This window comes from Populus euphratica, unplaced genomic scaffold, assembly GCF_000495115.2.
Source record: "Populus euphratica unplaced genomic scaffold, PopEup_1.0 scaffold10.1, whole genome shotgun sequence".
In the NCBI taxonomy this organism is placed as follows: domain Eukaryota; kingdom Viridiplantae; phylum Streptophyta; class Magnoliopsida; order Malpighiales; family Salicaceae; genus Populus; species Populus euphratica.
In genome coordinates, this window is record NW_011499856.1 from 1,790,113 (window position 1) to 1,809,964 (window position 19,852).

Genomic DNA, 19,852 nt, shown 5'->3' on the forward strand with positions numbered 1-19,852 from the left:
AGGAATTGCAAGAAAGTTGGCATCATCTGGATATGCTTTTTTTGCTATGGATTATCCAGGATGTGGTCTTTCTGAAGGTCTCCATGGCTATATCCCCAGCTTTGACAGGCTAGTTGACGATGTTATAGAACATTACTCCAAAGTCAAAGGTGAGTCAGCTGTTTTAAGCTTTCTGTAAAACTCTCATGTGTGTGGCAAAGTCTTGTCTTGAGAAGTACAGAAGAATCATTGATCTTATCAAGAGTATTAAACTCTTCACGTAGTTATTGCCATTTTTCATGTTTTAGTTGGTGTCCTTGGGATTTTATAGATATTGAAAGAATCTAAAATTGCTTTACTGGTATGAATTGGTCCGTGGAAGATCATGTTGTCAATGATGCGGGACAAAAAACATTTGAAGATAACGTAATAAGTTAAGAAGAAGGAAGCAAAGAAAGAGAAGAAGAAGAGAAGAATGGGGTTAGAAAAGTATGTAGCTTTGCAATTTTTATTCAATTATTCAACAATTGTCTAACATTTAGAAAAATAGAATATAAATACTAAAATCCTAACCTACTAAATAAAATACCCAACAATAAATAAATCAAGCCCAACAAATAAAGCCTAATTATCAAACCTCAAATAAAAGATTAAATAAATTAAATCAAAATATAAGCTAAAGCTTAACAGCATCTTGTATGATCATAAGAGTATGTAAACAATATTTCGGGTCCGGTGTTCTCACCAACTCTCTCAGGGTTATAAAAACTTGACCTTATCGAGTATAGTTCAAGATGGCTCCAATAAAGATAAGGATCAAACTGCTGTGATGTCTCATTGATACTCTAAATATAATTTGAATCTAGTCACCTAGCTCATATTTTGGGATTCATTGAATTTTACCATTCCTGGTAAAAATAATCCGAGCATCCAAAATAACATTAATATATTCCTTTTATGGCACTGATAAGGATAATGAGTTAGGGATATCAAAAAAGCATCAAAGATAGGTTGTAATTTATATATAATGAGGTTCTTTATGTCAAAAGCATAGCTAATATCAAAGTTTAATGACAATTTAATGACATAACTATATGATTCAATCATTTACAATACTTTGAATGGTCTAGCACTATTCACTTGAAATTTGTGATTAGTTTTCAAAGAACACCGTGCGGGTCTAATATGAAATAATCTTCAATATTAAGTGCATCATGATGCCCATGTAAATCAGTTAGAAATTTGTATTGTTCGATACTTGCTTGAATCAAACATTTTAGACTAAAGAGATAAAGGAGAAAGATCTACTGGCATTTTAGGTTTGTGATCATAAAACTGAAAGTGTGGAATGGAACACACTTTTTAAATCCTAGATGCATATAGATTGAACATAACCTAGTAAATTAAGATTATCCTTATCCTCCTTATCATGAATAAAGGGTAAAAGTTTAGGGAGCTATCAAGACTTATGACATGCTGAATGTCAAGTATCGAGGACAAAGTATTAGGGAGCTTAGGAGGTTTAAAATCTATGACATGCTGGATGCTGAGTATATGGGGTGAAGAATTAGGATGCTCAAGATCTATGACAAGTTGGATGTTAAGCATAGAGGTTGAGGAATTAAAGAACTTATAATAATAACTATCTTGAAACTTTTTCGACATTGCACTTCTTTAGGCAACTCCATTAGAGAGTCTTCAGAAACTTCTACAACTAAAGGAGACATTACTAACTCTTCATGAATCTCTTTTTTAAACTCTTTTGAACCTATTATGTTAGCCATATTTATCTCCTTAGGCAGTTTCACCAGAGAGTTTCTTGAAATTTATTTTACAGCCAAACCATATACAACATGTTCTTTAACCTTATTCTCAAACATATTTGGACCCATTGTATTAAGTCTTTGTCCGTTCACATTCTTTTTTTTCCTGGTCTTATTGCTAGGTCTTAGTGGTAATCCAATAAGTTTGATCTTTATACCTTAAAAAAAAACATGAGTTTGATCGACTAAAAATGATGACGTTTAAATTATATATTCATGGCCTACCCTAAAATCACAGCACACCAAATTTCATCATGATAGTCTAGGAATTTGATAGGGAACAAACATCTTTCATTGATTTCTATGGAGTTATTATTAACCCATGACACATTATATAGCTTAGAATGAGGAACAAGTTTTAGGCCTAAGCAAGTTATAAATTTGAAGATACAACATTGATATGACTTCTATTATAAATAATAATCTTGCAATCCTTATCCCTACACTTGTTTTTAATCTTCAATTCGCTCGGGTTGTGTCATGATATATTTAACTACACCTAATCCATTTGTTTCAAACTCTATAGTGTTTTGTTCATGATTGACACTAAAGATATTACTCAAGGTCAAATCCATAATAGTTGTAAATTTAAAGTTGGATACTGAATAACTATTTACAAAAACATGTAACACTAACTTAGAAATAGATTGAGATCACATAAGATTCCTGCAAGTGAAATCATGATACATAAATAAAACTAATTTCATTTTGTTTTGTTTTTTAATGTAGAGATTAATCAAAAACAAAATACACCAATAAAATTTAAAATATATATTGCTAGACCCTTAAGCATGACTGATTATCAAGAACAAAATACACTAATAAAATTTAAAACATATATCGCTAGACCCTTAAGCATGAATGATTAATCAAACATAGTATCACAAGTAAGGACTCAAAATTATAAAAAAGGACTAGATGCTAGATATCAATGATGAAGTGAGTTAATAAGCAAAAATATAAGGGGAATAAAATGCAAGATTGGAATTTTCTGTTATTTTTTTATCAATTAGAAAAGGCACTATTAACTACAACTTTGAATAACAAATGTAATACTAGTGAGAAAAATTCAAAGAATAAAAAAGTTGAGTGATTTACCAACCAAATTGCTTGGCGATAACGATGAACTACTTGGATTGATGTTGAATACAGGTAGAATTGCTGATGTTGCCCCAACTAGCTGTTGATATCACCTTTTGCTACTATAATTCCCTTTTTTTCCACTTCTCTTCACTTTTTTTTATTGTCACTTTTCACTATATTTTTTTCACTACTTTTTTTTTAATATATAAGATAAGATAAAAGAAAAACAAAATTACAAATAAAAATAATTAAAAACCTTGCTGATACAGTGTCCTCTCTAAATTAATCAATTGCTTACAAATTGCACTGCCACATTCCCAAAAAAGCCAAAGCTGATGCACTCTGATACGATCTGTTGCTTACGGTTTTAACGACTGCACATGGAAGTGGTGTGTTTATTTTTCTTGATGGCTGATGGACAGTGACTATCAAAACTGGTGGTTGATCTTCGGCTAGCAGCTTAGGATACTGATGTTTGGCCGATCCATGAATAATGTGGCTGGTGGTGTGTGGTGAAGGTGAAAAATGGCTAGCATTTGGGTCAAAGTGAGGGCATGTTTGGATTTTTTTTTGTGGTAAACAGAAGGCAAAAGACTTTTATGATGAAGGTTTCCCTCAAGATGTAGGGTTTATGAATGGTTTTTGAATTTGAGGATTTGAACAAGTCCATGAATTATTTTTAATTATGAGAACAATGAAAAAAAATACCAAAGTTTGGGACAAAAGAGATTTGAAGATGAAGTAATAAACTAAGAAGCGAAGCCAAATCAAGAGAAGAAAAGGCTGAAGAAGAGAAAGAATGAGGGTTGGAAAAGTTTGTAACTTTGCAATTTTATTCAATTCATCAACATAGTCTAACATTTAGAAAAATAGGATATAAATACTAAAATCCTAACTAGAACAAACAATTGGGTTTGATGCTCACTAAATAATAATAAAAAAAACAATTGGGTTTGATGCTCACTAAATAATAAAAAAAAACCCAACAATAATTAAATCAAGCCAACAAATAAAGTCTAATCCATTAACCTCAAATAAATGTTCAAATAAATTAAATCATAACATAAGTTAAAGCCCAATCTTTTAACTGTTTGGGCTACCCTTCATCTACTATGTTTTAGGTCTGGGGTCCCCACCAAGTAAGAAGCAAGATGTCATTCCTGTTGATTGAAACTGATCACTACATTCAACAAATCAATGCATATATATGCTTTATGAAAAGTGTAGCATTTTACTGTGATTCTCAAAACCATTTTTGCCATGTTGTGTCTCATTGAATTGCCCTGATTTTTTCGGGAGTTCAAATTTTGGGTTCCTCATGTGGAAGAGCTGACTGTTTATAACACTTGTCATCTGTCGAAAGGAGTTTTTCTATGTAATCAGAATTCAGATTTTAGTGTTTTGATCCAAAAGCATGGCTTGAGGCTGCTAGTTCAGCATCTACTGTTAGAGGTGGTTCTGCATGCATCCATTTTGTTTAACCTGGGGTTAGTTGCTTAAGCATTCATCTTTGTGTAGGCGCAGCTCTACAGTGATTATCTTATTCAGTAAATTCTCTGTTATTTGTTGTGAGTTTGAGACAAGTTATGCATAGTAGCGTGCTAAATATACTTTAAATTTGTTTGGGTACAGAAGTTCTAATATAGATCACTGATGTTTGCTAAATATACTTTAAATTTGTTTGGGTTTATTGTCACTGATGCTCTAATATATCCTTGTGCTGTGAATTTGCTTTTCTCAATGAGTTGCTTGTCTGCTCCTATATAGATAACATGTTCTTTCTTTGGCATGGATCGACAATGATGTCTTGGTACATCAAACATGTCCTATTACCTGGCTTGAAATTAATTATGTAAAACAAGGTAGAAAACCATAATATGGCAATCTCAGTTTTATATAATCTTTTAGTGCTAGTATCTGAAGGATCTTTTGTAGTGCCTTTCTAGTTATTAAAAATCCCGGAGGTGCATCCCCTAGTGTGAAAACTAATTTTACGTGAAAGAAAGGATAAGAACAGGCAACGACTATTATGTTGAATGGTAAGAACAGTATCCGCTTGCAGTTATTCCCCTTGTTCGAGCGTGATCTTATCCAGCCAAAGAAAAAGAAAAAACACCAAGATGAGACAATCCAGACTAATCAGATGGGAAATGACTGTTCAAAACTTGCTCTTGGCAAAAATGATTTCTCCTCTTCAATTTTGAATTTATTATCAAAATTGTTGATCTATACGCAAGCAATGATATGGATAAGCTGGATGTCATCCAAACAACAATGGAATCAAAATATGCTATGCTCTCACTTCAAATTTCTGATACTTTTGGATCGCAGAGAAGCCAGAGTTTCGTACTCTACCTAGCTTCCTATTTGGACAGTCGTTGGGTGGGGCTGTTGCTCTGAAGGTGCATTTAAAGCAACCCAATGCATGGAATGGTGCCATTCTTGTAGCTCCTATGTGCAAAGTATGTTTTCCCAACTTAGTTAGTTCCTGCTCTGCTTGGCTGTAGTTCCTTCGCCTGTTAATTCAAACACTTTTTGTAGATTGCGGACAACATGACTCCACCATGGTTAGTGACACAAATGTTGATCGGTGTGGCTAATTTTCTTCCAAAGCACAAGTTAGTTCCACAAAAGGATTTGGCTGAGGCTGCTTTTAGGGATCCAAATCACAGAAAACTGGTTTATTTCTTACTTGGATTACTTCTAAAACCATAAGCATTGCACATACTGTATTTTAGGCTTCTATATGATAATTGCTTGTAGGATGCTTAGTATTTTGTATCATGGACGTCCTTTCTTCTTCCCTAGCTATCTCCCCCTTTCCTTTTCATACAGCATCCTCTCATTGCTATATACTTCGGATGTTTTTGATCAGATAAATTTATGCCGAGTTTCCCCTTTCCTTTTCATACAGCATCCTCTCTATATACTTCGGATGTCTTTGATCAGATAAATTTATGCCGAGTCTTTTATTTATTCCTTGAATTGATCTTTTCATCTAATGCAGGCAGCCTATAATGTCATTGTATACAAGGACAAGCCTCGCTTGAAGACTGCACTAGAGATGCTCAGAACCACTCAAGAAATAGAACGTCGACTAGAAGAAGTATGCTGATTTCCTCTGCCCTTTTTTATTATGTCATGAAATTTAAACGCATGAGCCACTGTTTTATATTTGGTTTCATTGTATCTTCTCACTAGCATTATGGCGGCATGCTCAACCTCCCTTAACCCTCCCCACTTGTATTTCTGTTTATTGTTTTCATCAAGAACATTTTGAGGATGTGATCAGAGTAGACCTTGATAGCCTACCTGGGCGGACCTGACACCTGACGATTAGGAGTTGTTTGGGAAATATTAATGCCACATCACCTATGCAGTCTACAATTGTTAAAAATCCTCATGGATATTTCTCTGATAGTGTTCAGAATCTCTAACACTTAACTGGATAATGTTATGATTGCAGGTCTCTCTACCACTATTAATTCTTCATGGAGAGGCTGACACTGTAACTGATCCATCCGTGAGCAAGGCTTTGCATGAGAAAGCATGCTGCTCGGACAAGAAATTAAAGTTATACAAGGATGCTTATCATGCTCTCCTGGAAGGCGAGTCAGATGAAATGATAATCCAAGTTTTCAATGACATCATTTCTTGGCTTGATGAACGTAGCAGAGAAACTAATTCTTGCTGAGGGTATTGTCTTGGCCCTCGCGTTTGTTCACAAATAAGATAAGAGGGAGGGTGAGTATTTTCATTGTTTTAAGTGAGAATAAATAAATAAATAAATAAATAACAAAGGGCTGCCATTAAATTTGCGCAAAATCTCTATTGTATTAATTCTTTAACAAAGGGCTGCAATTATTAACCTTGTAAGTTTTGACATGTAGTTTATTATGAAAAACATTTTATCAATTGTCCCATCATTTAAATTTACTATGCATGTTCTATGAAATTTCTAAATTAAATTCATCATTATTAGCTCTACCAAAACGTCATGACAGTATAAGAATTGATATAAACCTAACATTTTAAATTGATCTTCTTAGACTTTGACTTCTTGTTGGAAAAACTAACATCTTTAATGGATCTTTCTAGGTAGACTTGTGGTTGCTGTCTCATCGGTCATTGTGATTCACGATCACCATTACTAAATCTGCCATGCATTCTTTAAGCTTTAACCAATTTTGATATGTAATTAACTTAGGTAACATCGAAGACAGATCCTTGCAGGTTCAATGCAGGCTTTTCAATGGCGGATCATCAACTTATTTGGAAGCTTTATGCAATACAGTGATTTAATTGAATGGCTTTTCTTTTCTTGAATGATGCTGTCTATAGATCTGATACAAATTCAAAAAAAAAAAAAAACCTCCAGCATCTGGTGCAGGTTACTTCTTATTTTGATATAACTTAGAGATCAATAATAGATCATTTTTCATATATAAAAACTAGATTTTGTCTTGATTGTTTTTAATTCGTTTTTAGTTTTATTTAATTGCTTTATTTATGTAGCTGAGGATCACCCATCTCAAGCTCTCTTTGATCCATTGAAAGACCGACCTTTTATATCAAATTAAAATATTTACAATAATTTTATTGTCATGGTCTTTAACTCTTCGTTGCTATGCCAAAACCCTTCAGACAATTTATTGAATGCTTTCGGTTCAACAAAATACATTTTCAAAATACAATTTCGTATGACTATAAACATCTGTATAAGAGATATGTGATTTTTTTAATTTTTTTATAATTATCTCATTTATAATATAATTTATAATAAAATAATATTTAGTATTGTGGTAATGGTTAATTTTAAATTTTTTTTCTTAAAATATATGAAAATAATATATTTTTTTTTTAAAATTTATTTTTAATATTAACATGTTAAAATAATTTAAAAATATTAAACACATATTAATTTTAATAAAATAATTTTAATTTCTTACAAAAATACAGCCCGGTTAACAAACCATATATATCTAATAGTTATAGCTTAAACGACATTAAATTTTTCACGTATACGTTGTGATTTTTTCATCCACCATTCCATTAACTCTAAGCTCTATTTCTTTCGTCCACGAATTTTCATTTGAACTCCAAAAACCAGTGCCACTTATGAGTTAAATCCACCCCAGGAATTCATCAGCGGCAAACACATGTATACATAATTTTTTATTTTGTAATGGTTAATGTTTAGAACAGCTTACATATAACTTGATTAATTCCTCAACATTCGAAAATTAAGAACCATAATCTTGAGATTTAATCTCTAAAAATTAAACTCAGGATATAATTAATTTAACTACCGAGGTTCACATGTATCTGTACATTTTTTTTTTCCTTACATGTATCTGTACTTGTTTGCATGAAATGTGGCTATCAAGCTAACCCAAGAAGGGAAAGAAACGAACTGACAAAAATAACTCTGTCCATCCAGTTCAGAAACAGCCCTCAAAGCAACAAAACGTGTACTCGAAGTGGACCATCATCCCATCATCAACCTTATCTCAAGATCAATCCCTGTTTCCCATTTTATTAGTGCTGAAAGTTAGGCCATAGCTGAAAGGTGTAGTGTGTAGTGTGTGTTATTCTCTGAGTGGGCATGGCAAACAACATACCTTCTTTTAACATTCTTTCTTTCTTGAGCAGCTGCCTGCCTGTCTGTTATCCATTTTCTCTCTAGTGGGGGTTCTAACCTAGTTTTAGGTAACTTTTAGTATTATTTGTAGCTAGTGTTAACAGAATGAAGAGGCCATTATTGTTGTTTAGCAGATTTTCTTGGCTTCAGTCATGGCCTTCTCTTCTTGCCTTTTCCATCCATTCTCACTCAAGGTATGGTCTTGTTGCCTCTTTCAATTCTGAGTGGCCTTACCACATGAATGGATGGCTTTTTGGGTGTGTTGTGAAGTATAATGATCATTGAATTGAACTGCAAGTGTTTGCATGGGGATCTTTTGACCGTGTTTATGTTGTTTCTTGATTTTACCTTCTTTTTTTTTTCAAGAAAAAAGGGGCAATTTTTCTGGTTTTGGATGGATTTCTCTTTGATTGGAAATCGAAAGTTTCCCTAGCTGGAATTATACTTGTTTCTCATTTGATTTTGTTGGCATATCAGACACTTGAGTTGTTATTACTAAGTTTACAGCAGCACATTGTTTAGCTCTCTCTATCTTGTGAACGAGCCAAAATTGTTGTCATGTTATGATGCTGGTAATATCAGAATACGATAAATTATTCATGACGCCTCTCAACTAGATTAAATGGGTTCAGATTGTATGAAATTTTCTGTCCCTCCAGTAGAAGTGTTGCATGCACTGAATTTGTGTTTGAATTGCCTCTAAGAGTGCGCCATGAAAGTGAAGTGCTCAGATTATGTTGACGAGCTCGAGGGTTTGTTTTTCTCAAGGTTTATTTTGATTTCTTGCAGAATGATTACTCGGCGAAGACTATAAGATCTCATCACATTGTTGGGAAAGATCGAAAGCTATTTTCTTCCCTCAGAAACAATAGCACCGAAATCTTTGGTAGACGGGTTGCAAGAGTGGGATCTGACTTGCATAGAGACTGGAGTTTTCTAGGAGGTTCAAGAATTGTCATCCATCCAAAACTTACTAATTTCCTCGTCTATCGAAAAAGCTCAGGAGTAAATGCATCATGTAATTCTTTGTTTTAGCAATTTGTCCTAGTTATTCAACGTATATGATGCTTATATTTCATGAGAAGTTTCGAGCATTTCTTTTCTTCCATTTTTTATTTGCTTATTTGGATTCTATATGATACATTGCTGAAGGTCTCCAATACAAAAATGCTTGAAGATTCGTCTAGTTTGTGTACATTTTAACTGTGCAAACTTTCTGCTTTTCTTTTCTTCTCCAGGATGAATTTGTGACTGCCTTTCCTTTTTCCAAAAAAAAAAAAAAGAGAAAGAGAGAAAGGAAGGAAGGAAGAGAAACAGAAATCTATTTTTTAAGAAATTATCTTATTGTAACTCATCTTTTCCCTCCCATTGTGCTTGGACTCTGTTCCTGCTCATTTTTTAATGTAACCTAATTTTAGCTCGACTCCCGCTGTTTTCTATGAAAAAAATTTCTGGTTATCAGGGTCAGATGCTTGAATTATGTGCTGCTTTAAGATGTTTGAGGTGGATTACTTGGTTTGAATTATTTAGAAAATATAGATAAGCTGTTGTCAAATGGTGATTTGGCTTATGACAGTCACCTTATAGAGCATCCCAATTCTTTAGCATTTTTGTTTTGTTTAGAATGGCTGACTGATCATGCCTGTAGTTGATCTCCTCTAGAATTAGTTGTTATCAGAGCCTCAGAAATGAGGGACTTTGTTGGTTCATAATTTATCACAAATACCAACGGGGACTTATGTCAGGTAGTAATAGTTTTGTATCTCCTCTTGGATAATTTCTGGGTAACGCATGAATAAAACCAGATTTTTCTGTCTGTTACTGCTAAGAGTCCACAACTTATTTCTTTTAAGTGCGGTGCTGCTAGCAACATCTATGAACTTTAAGTCTCTGTCTTGTAGATGTCATTTCTTATTATTTTCTTGCTTTATATTGTAGGGTTGACAAGTGCTCAGATCGCAAGCAGTGTTTTTACTTTGGGAACAGCGGCTGTTCTCCCATTTTACACGCTTATGGTTGTAGCTCCTAAAGCTGAAGTGGTATGCTTTCTGTGCTTGTCAGGGATGTCATATGTATGCTCTCCCTTATTTCTCTTTTAAGTCACATAGTATTTGTCCATAATGTATGAATATTCAACTTCCTTAATTTCACTGATTTTGCACAGAAATCTTATGTTTGACTTAGTTGTGGCTACAATTATATTCTGTTTTGAATCCTGATTTTTAAGATGTTGGGGTTTTTTATTCTTAAATCATGTACTCTTAATAAATATCGTCCACTATCAGTCACAACGCTTTTGTTGAATCTTTTTTCTTTTCTTGCAACAAGCACTTCTGATAAATTACAAGTCAAGGTTTTTTTTTATCTGGAGTTGCTGAATCCCGTTTTAACCTTTAAGTTCTGTCTGCATGCGATTTTCCTTGTAAGCTCGTTGATCACACGCCTTTTTTTCAAACAATCAACATAACTTGTTAAATTTGTTCACACTGCAGACTAGAAAGTCTATGGAAAGTAGCATTCCATATGTTGTCCTGGGACTTCTGTATGCATTTCTATTATACCTGTCTTGGACACCTGAGACAATACATTTGATTTTTGCGAGCAAATACTGGTTGCCAGAGGTATGAAATATCCATGTATTTAAAAAAAAAATGAAGCAGATGTGTGTTTGTTGTGAAAGGTTAATGGAAACTTATATCTGATTTCTACATGTAGCTGCCTGGTATAGCAAAGATTTTCTCCAGTGAGATGACATTAGCTTCAGCATGGATTCATTTGTTAGTTGTAGATCTATTTGCTGCAAGGTCGATCTCTTGATTCCCCCTCTCCTTCTTTCTGTTTTGCACTTCTAACACTTCTGCCATTGTGATTATCCAGGCAGTTGTTCGATGATGGACTAGAAAACGATGTTGAGACTCGGCATTCAGTTTCTCTTTGCCTGCTCTTTTGCCCGATTGGAATCGTAACTCATGTCATCACTAAAGCACTAACCAAAAGTGCCGGAACTAGTAGACATGGCATGTAATTCATGATTGACTGGTGCTGAAATGATCAAATCAATTTGTAGGGGGCTGGAAAAAAAATGGATTTCCCTATGTGAAAAAAATACTACGGATCAAATCAGCCTTTCATGAACTTGTTCTCTGCCAAACTTTCGTTTTCTTTTATCATCAAATATTACATGACTTGGTATTTGTCTCTACCGGGGATTAAGCTATCACAATATGGATGAAAATATATTATTTCTTCCTTAAGTTGCACCCCAAACTTTTGATCCATCTTCTCTTTAGCCAAAGCAATGAGGGCTAGCATGTCTTGATAAGTTGAACCACAAGCTTTTTTTAAGAAGTTTGAAATCATTGCTCCACCTGCTCTGAAACCTTTTTCTCAATCAACTCAGCTGCTGCAACTCCAAATTCAGATGGATTTGTAAACACCACCGAGCCAGCACTACACTCGTTTAGTGGTTGAGGTCTCCTCCTGCAAATGAAACCATGCTAAGCATCATTTATTAAGCAAATACAAAACACGACAATTTCTTGTCATGGCTGCCTATCAGAGTCTTCTTGTTTCCTTATTCTTGCTGTTCTTGAGCCCTGCAGTTGGAAAGTTACTGCAGCAATAGGTGCCTAGTCTTTCGCGTCTTGAAACGGAGTACACGGCAGTCGAACTTAAGATCAATCCTCTTTTAAGAGCCTGACACTTCCCTTCAGCTGTAACAATGTCAACAATTTCAATGGCACCAGCAATCTTCTTCGTTTGGCAAAAAAATAAAATAAAAATGTCAACCTCTTCAGTTACTTTCACAAAGGCATGAAAAAATAATTAAAGATTAGAGCTATGGAATTACCTGCCAAACAGCTCCAGTATTCATGCAAGCAGCTCCACCTACAGTCCTAGGAATTGCTCCTGCAAATTCAAGACCTGTAAAACCTTCGTTGCAACATTGTCGAATGAAACAAAATCCGCTTCCAACTCTATAAGCTTCATGCTCTATCTTGTCCAAGAACTCAAACCGATTCTATACAACACAACCATCAAACCCCAGATCGTCAAAGAGACAGATTGAACCTTTACCAATAATAAACTGTCTGATGGCATGCTGATGACAGTATCTGCGCTCTTCTAACCATTAAGAAATTATATACTGTTGCACGAGAAATAAAGATCATATGACAGTTGAGAGACAGAGATAAAGAAAAAGATCTAAGAGCAGAAGCAAGCTGATTATGGTAAAAAACTTCAACAAAGTAGTTACAAGGGCCACCATTGCCCAGGTGCTGAGATCCTTCAAGAGTTTCTTGCCACGAATGAATTTGATTCCACCCCATTCATGTGTTGGTTCTTGAATGTTGAAAGTGTTGCTGGTGTTGCATTGAAAAGGGACTGGGTTGGGGTTTCTTGGTGAGTGAAGCAGCTGGAGATGGGGACCGTGAAAGAGAGTGAAGGACATGGAAGGCATTTTGGACAAGTTAGAGCCTCGAGGATGCATTTCGAGTTATTTGGACAAGGAGTCCTTCTCAACAAGTGTCTTGCTGGAGCTTTGTGTCTTGCTACTTAGCTAAAAATCACGCTTGGTCCCTTTGTGATCAAATTCTCTTCTTTAAGTTCAGTCAAAATGACCTTCTATTCTATGGTGATTATTCTCTGACATGAGGAGGAGAGTACAACTCTGTGGATGTATTCAATAATTTCTTTGAATGATAAAGAAAAAACTAAGATCATGTTAAGTGTAATTATTCCATAACACACAGCATTTGTTTTGTTGTTTAATTGGTAATTAAACTGTACCTAATTTATTTGATCTAATAACTCAGTCGGCATTGTTATTCACACAATTCGACTATGAATATCCTTAGAACTGTCACCTGACTGACCCTCTAGGTCAGGCCAGATATTGCAATTATGCTTCAAACAAGATCAACAAAATTCATTCTCAGTTCATCTCTCATTGAAGGTTGTAAACTTGATTTTGAGTATCATATCGATCCATGTGGTGTAATTCAAGCCTACCGTATTGTCTGGATCATTTTGCAGATTTTCGAGCTTTTGTTACGTTACATTACAGGTAAAACTACCAGTGCTATGCTTCTTCCGGTACCATTTGAGGTGAAACACCGAAGATTCAAGCAAGCAGTGTATTGAATATTTTATCTTTCAATGCATTGAATAATTTACCTTGGCTGCAGGGTCGAGTTGTCTTTTTCAAAGGATGTATTCAATAATTTCTTTGAATGATACAGAAAAAAATTAATATCATGTTAAGTGTAATTATTCCATAATACATAGCATTTGTTCTGTTGTTTAATTGGTAATTAAACTGTTCCTACTTTATTTGATCTAATAACTCAGTCGGCATTGTTATTCACACAATTCGACTATGAATATCCTTAGAACTGTCACCTGACTGACCCTCTAGGTCAGGCCAGATATTGCAATTATGCTTCAAACAAGATCAACAAAATTCATTCTCAGTTCATCTCTCATTGAAGGTTGTAAACTTGATTTTGAGTATCATATCGATCCATGTGGTGTAATTCAAGCCTACCGTATTGTCTGGATCATTTTGCAGATTTTCGAGCTTTTGTTACGTTACATTACAGGTAAAACTACCAGTGCTATGCTTCTTCCGGTACCATTTGAGGTGAAACACCGAAGATTCAAGCAAGCAGTGTATTGAATATTTTATCTTTCAATGCATTGAATAATTTACCTTGGCTGCAGGGTCGAGTTGTCTTTTTCAAAGAATCAAGATGTTATTTGTCAATTAATCGGGATCATTAAGTAAATTTATGTTTTTATATAGAGTGAAATTATTTTGTCACCCTCGAAAGCTAAGAAAACAAACCTTTTATCCAGGAGCTTTTGTGTGTTTTTAACTTTATATGCACAGCTAACGTATAATGATACCATTAAAAGCTTAAAAGTTTCAGCCTTGTAAAGAGGAGATTTTTTGTCTGTTTATTTTTTTATATTAAAATAACATGTCTAGCCTTTGACTTTAAAGAATGTAAGTCTAGTAAGGATGGGTGTTTTTTTTTTTTGTCTTTACTACTTCTTTTTTTTTAATATTAGAATGTCCTAGAAGTTTTTCAGTAATTCAAATTATTAAAATATTAATAAATCAATATAAAAAACTGATAGATGTCACACATGTATTTATTGCCCCACCCCGGCAAATAAAGGACGTATTATCAAATATTGTGTCATTTGACATGTTAGGTGGCAACATAGTTGCTGGTGTGGTGTGTTCGGCCTGTTTTCTCTCTTCTATGCATTGCTTTCCGTGCCAAGCTTTTAAAATTTTATATGTGTCCACCGGTTTGCATTTGTTTTAAAATTAGTCTTTATTTTCTTGATTTCTTTTTGTTTTGATTTTTAAGACTTTCTGAATATTTTTTTATTTTTATTTTATCTTTCTGTATTTTATTTTATAAATTTTTTTCTGAATATTTTTTTATTTTTATTTTATATTTCTGTATTTTATTTTATAAATTTTTTATATTTAATTTATTTTTTATTTTTTTAATTGTTATTTTTTTCTTCTCTATATTATTATTTTTTATTTTATCCTTTAGAATTTAATTTAATTTCTAATTTTGATCCTTATTATTATTTTTATTACTCTTTTTTATCCTTTTCTTCATTTATTTTGTTTGTTAATTTAATTTCTAATTATTTTCTTTCAATTATTCTTTTGTACATGATTTAGTCCTTATTGTTTTTATTTTTTTACAATTGAAATTTTTATTTTTTATTTTTTCATGTTTGTCTTCTACGATCATAACCTAATTCATAAGTTTCAATGATTAACCCAGTTTAAATTTTTATAAAAAAATTATTTTTTTTCATTATTATTATTTTACATTGACTTATTTGGTCTTAAGGTTCATGATTTATTCTATTTTTTTATGAAGTTATTTCTCTCTCGTAATTGAATAGTGGGTTATTAAAATTAAGTTAGATTGGCTCGGGTTTTTTTTTGTTTGATAATTTGGTTTTTTTCCCTGCTTTGAGGGGGTTTTTCTTATTTTTTAAGAGTAACATGGATTTTCTCATTTTTTTTTATCTTTGTTGAATTTACCACTTTTAAAATATTTTTTAATTAGATTTAATTAATTTATTTTATCCTTATTGCCTTGTTTTTTATGCCCTTTATTAGATCTTTCTTTATTAACAATTTTTTTTTAATCAAAGTAATTTATCCCATCCTTTTACATTAAATTTGTTTTATATTAAGCTTTTTAGTTCAGCCTGTTTAAAATTTAATAGTTTATGACTTAAAAAATTAATTTGAGTCTAGAAGATTCACTCAAATTTGTTTGATTTTTTTTCTTCTTTTTAACTTACTTTTTTTTGGTTCCATTCTTAGATATTTTTTCATCTTTTTTTTTTAATTTCTATAAGATTTTCTATTAGTTTTGAAAAAAAAATATTATCTAGATCTTTTTATTTTTGCAGACTTTAAGGATTTTTGCTTTTGAACAAATATAAACATTTAATATTTTTCAACCTTTGTTCCAATTACTTTTAAGACCCAGGTCAATCTAAGTTTCAAATCTCTTAGGTCATGAGTCTACTTGTTAGGTCATGTATTTTGAATATAAATATATTTTTATTTTGATTATTATTCATTTGATTTTGAATATAAATATATTTTTATTTTGATCATTATTCACTTGATTTTTATTTTTGTTTTAAATTTTTTTTTGTGAATTTGTGAACTTTAAAATTTTTTAATTTTATCTTTCAATTCAATATTTGATGGTATGTTAGATTATAACCTTTAATATTTTGATTTTAAATTTTTATTCTTAGCACCTTCACCAAATTTTAATTTTTTTTATTTTATCATTGAATCCATTATTTTTCATTGTTTGGATTCATGTAGTTTCAATGTTTTTTCATTTTTTAATAGCGTGGAGCCGTTGTTTTTTCATTTTATTAAATACATTTATATTGCTTAATCATTATTTTTTCCAAAACAAAAAAATTAGACCGGTCGGCAGCAAAGCACGAATCTATCTAGTGGTAACCCATTGTAAAGCACAAGCTTCTTCACTGTTTGTAATGTGGTACCGTCACCAGTAGCATTGAGTCGTTAAGGGCTTCCATTTGTCCATTCTTTCTTCTCGAACAATTCCACGTCGTTAGGCTATTTTATTAATTTCATTTGTTTCAGGGCTGATTGAAACCTATTATAGAATCAGGTATTGCTAGATAAGTTAAATTGGTGACCGCCGATGTGGGATGTAACTTAGGGCTAAGTTAATGCGAAAATTAAAAAAAATGATGCTGTTTTATAGTTTTTTTTTTATTTAAAAGAAGAGCTTGTAGGATCCAAATCAACTTACTCGACTTGTATCCGAGATCCCGAATAAGCTTTATCCTGAATTGGATCTTTAACTATGAATTTGAAGAATTTTTAAAAAGAAATAGCAAGATTTTTTAATACTAACAAAATAACACAATTTAAAAAAAAAATTAGCAAAAAAACATAGTTTATGCATGAAACACAGTATTCAAGTTTATTGCTATTCACAATCATGTAATTTAAAAAAATATATATAAAATAGGTTGCATATGAAAAGAGAAAAAGAAAGAAAAAACTTAAAAATACATCAAAACTCAAATTATAACACAAGTGCTACCATAAAAAAATCTTGAAAAAATAAATTTAATAACACCAATAAATATCAGTAATAATGATTTAAGTGTATTAAATTTGTTTATGAAAAGATAGCAAACAACTCACTTGTTTTTGGTGTCAAGTATGGACTATTTGAGTGATGGCTTGGTGTTGTTATGATATTAGTAATATTATAATTAGAGTTTTGATATGCTTTTTTTTTTTTTCTCTCTTCTCTCTCCTTAAAAATTATAATGAAAATAGAAGAGTGAAAAAAAAAACCATGGAATTGCATAGAAATTCCAATTATAATACCATTAGTGCTATAAAAAAATATTGATAATGTAAATCTAACAACACCACTGAAGTTCAGCAAAAATAACTCTAATGAGTTATATTTGCTATAAAAAATAAATAAGTTATTTATTATTTTTGAATGGCAAATATGACACACTTAGTCATTATTAGTGATTTTTTTAATGTTATTGAATTTATTTCATTAAGATTTTTTTAATAGTAATAGTGATATCACAATTAAAGATTTAGTATGCTACCCAGAATTTTTTTTATGTGAAACTTATTTTTTATTTTTTTTAAATATAGTGATTCTAAATAGTAATACATTTGAAAGTCACATTTTTTGACTTATATAAATTGTGTTATTTTATTTTATTTTTTAATTATATTATTTTATCAATATTTAAAAAAAACCATGCTAAAAAAAACAATTGGATTTGAAGCGGTGAAAATGCTGGGATTACCACTTCAATGATGATTATAAGTCCAAAGTGAAAGCTTGCTGTGAGTATTAAATATTTAAAAATGCAATAATGTTTATATTTAAATGCATTTTAAGAAAAAAAATTAAAATTAAAAAATTAATATATTTTAAAATAAAAAATATTTTTAAAAATAATTTATCTATACAATGATGTCCGTGAGTTTCGTATTTCCCCGAAAAGGAAAAAAATCCCTTGAAGTCAAAGCTGATACCGAACAAGAGATTTTATTTCTACGTCTAAATTGTCTATGACCACACAAAATCATGTATTTCTTTTACTATATATTTTGTTTTTGTTTTTCATGAAGCGTACTGTACGTTCCTTTCATCGCCCTTTCGAACTACTTAGAAAAATCTCCCCCTTCTTCATCCTCATCAGTAACCCAGAACCATGGCCATGGCCTCGTTGTTGATCTCTTCTTCACCATCTTTTACTCTCCCTCCTAAAACTTACACAAAATATCAAACAGCTTACTTTTTAAAACCCTTTTCTCTCAAAGCTGCTTCCACATCTGTTGATCAACAACCCACAATCTCTTTAGCCGATAAACAGCCCTCCCCTTTTAAGGTAAGAGAAACCCTGTCCTGGTTTACAATTAGCTTCAAGAAATTGCTGGATTTTCGACTATGGATTCTTGTTGTTTGTTTTAGTTACATTCCTCTGAAAACACATTTTTCTTCATCTTTTTTCAGGCGAATAGCTGGCAATGGAAATTCCAGGACAAGATTTTAACTATCTATTATGAAGAACATGGGAAGGAAAGCCCTGAACCAACCAAGAACATTTTAATGCTGCCGAGTATTTCTGATGTTAGCACTGTTGAAGAATGGAGATCGGTAGCTGGGAACATTGTTCAACGAGCCAGTAAAATCAATTGGAGGGCTTTAATTGTTGACTGGCCTGGTTTGGGCTATTCCGATAGGCCTAAACTAGACTACAATGTTGATGTCATGGAGAAATTTCTGACAGACTTCTTAAGTGCTCCAGATGGTCCAATGAAGCACTTTGGTGAGTTGTGATTTTCTTTGATTATTGTTAGTAATATGGTGCTTTGCTCATACTTAAACACGAGTTTCTGCAATTAATTCAGGAAATGATTTAGTCATCTTTGGTGGAGGGCATGCACCCACAATTACTCTTTGTGCTGCAAAGAAGGGTTTGGTGAAGCTAGCAGCCATTGCTGCCGTTGCACCCACCTGGGCTGGTCCTCTTCCTATAGTGTTTGGTCGAGATTCCACCATGGAAATGAGGTATCACAAATTTCAGTGTAGCCTTTACTTGTAGCTTTTAATCAGGAAATGCTGTCAGCTGCTTCTCTGTATTCTGTTATAGTTCTAAAGACTATAAAACTGCTCTCCACACTTCACTGCTCATGTATGACTTGCCAGGTATGGGCTGCTAAGGGACACCTTAAGGACCCCAGGCGTTGGTTGGATGATGTATAACATGCTTGTAAGCAACGAGAAGGCAATTGCATCCCAGTACAAATCCCATGTCTATGCAAATCCTGACAATGTGACTCCTGATGTTGTTGATAGTAGAATTGCACTGACAAAACGAAAGGGAGCTCGTTATGCTCCTGCTTCTTTCCTGACAGGTCTCCTTGACCCAGTTAAATCCCAGGAGGAATTCCTTGAGCTCTTCGCAGATTTGGATGGAAAAGTACCGGTTCTTGTTGTGTCAACCGAAAGTTCTCCAAAGAGGTCAAAGGCAGTAATGCAAGCACTCAAAGGAGCCAAAGGGGTCAGTAAATTTGTTGAGGTTCCTGGCGCTCTTTTGCCACAGGAAGAGTATCCCACTATGATTGCAGAGGAGCTTTACCAATTTTTGCAAGAAAATTTTGAATTTAACATTTGATATCATAAAGGTCTTTAATCATATGAATACAAAATTGATGAAGTTTCAAGACGTATCA

At 32.7% G+C, this 19,852-nt stretch overlaps 3 protein-coding genes across 3 annotated transcripts; all 3 read left to right on the forward strand.

The window, feature by feature from the left end:
• Nucleotide 1: 1 nt before the first annotated feature.
• Nucleotides 2–6,763, forward strand: LOC105123513 (alpha/beta-Hydrolases superfamily protein; the record flags this gene model as incomplete). The annotated part of the gene is made up of 5 exons (XM_011023145.1): nucleotides 2–149; nucleotides 5,217–5,347; nucleotides 5,427–5,564; nucleotides 5,893–5,991; nucleotides 6,352–6,763. Coding segments are annotated over 5 exons (744 nt in total), but the record flags the coding sequence as incomplete, so codon positions are not given.
• A 1,076-nt stretch (nucleotides 6,764–7,839) lies between these two features.
• On the forward strand, nucleotides 7,840–11,661 carry LOC105123373 (uncharacterized). The gene is made up of 6 exons (XM_011022943.1): nucleotides 7,840–8,720; nucleotides 9,316–9,544; nucleotides 10,465–10,565; nucleotides 11,019–11,147; nucleotides 11,242–11,330; nucleotides 11,404–11,661. The coding sequence occupies exons 1-6, from the start codon at nucleotides 8,679–8,681 to the stop codon at nucleotides 11,549–11,551; spliced, it is 738 nt and encodes a 245-aa protein (XP_011021245.1). The 5' UTR covers nucleotides 7,840–8,678; the 3' UTR covers nucleotides 11,552–11,661.
• A 6,569-nt stretch (nucleotides 11,662–18,230) lies between these two features.
• On the forward strand, nucleotides 18,231–19,846 carry LOC105123376 (alpha/beta-Hydrolases superfamily protein). The gene is made up of 4 exons (XM_011022947.1): nucleotides 18,231–18,504; nucleotides 18,630–18,945; nucleotides 19,028–19,187; nucleotides 19,326–19,846. The coding sequence occupies exons 1-4, from the start codon at nucleotides 18,328–18,330 to the stop codon at nucleotides 19,792–19,794; spliced, it is 1,122 nt and encodes a 373-aa protein (XP_011021249.1). The 5' UTR covers nucleotides 18,231–18,327; the 3' UTR covers nucleotides 19,795–19,846.
• Nucleotides 19,847–19,852: the final 6 nt, after the last annotated feature.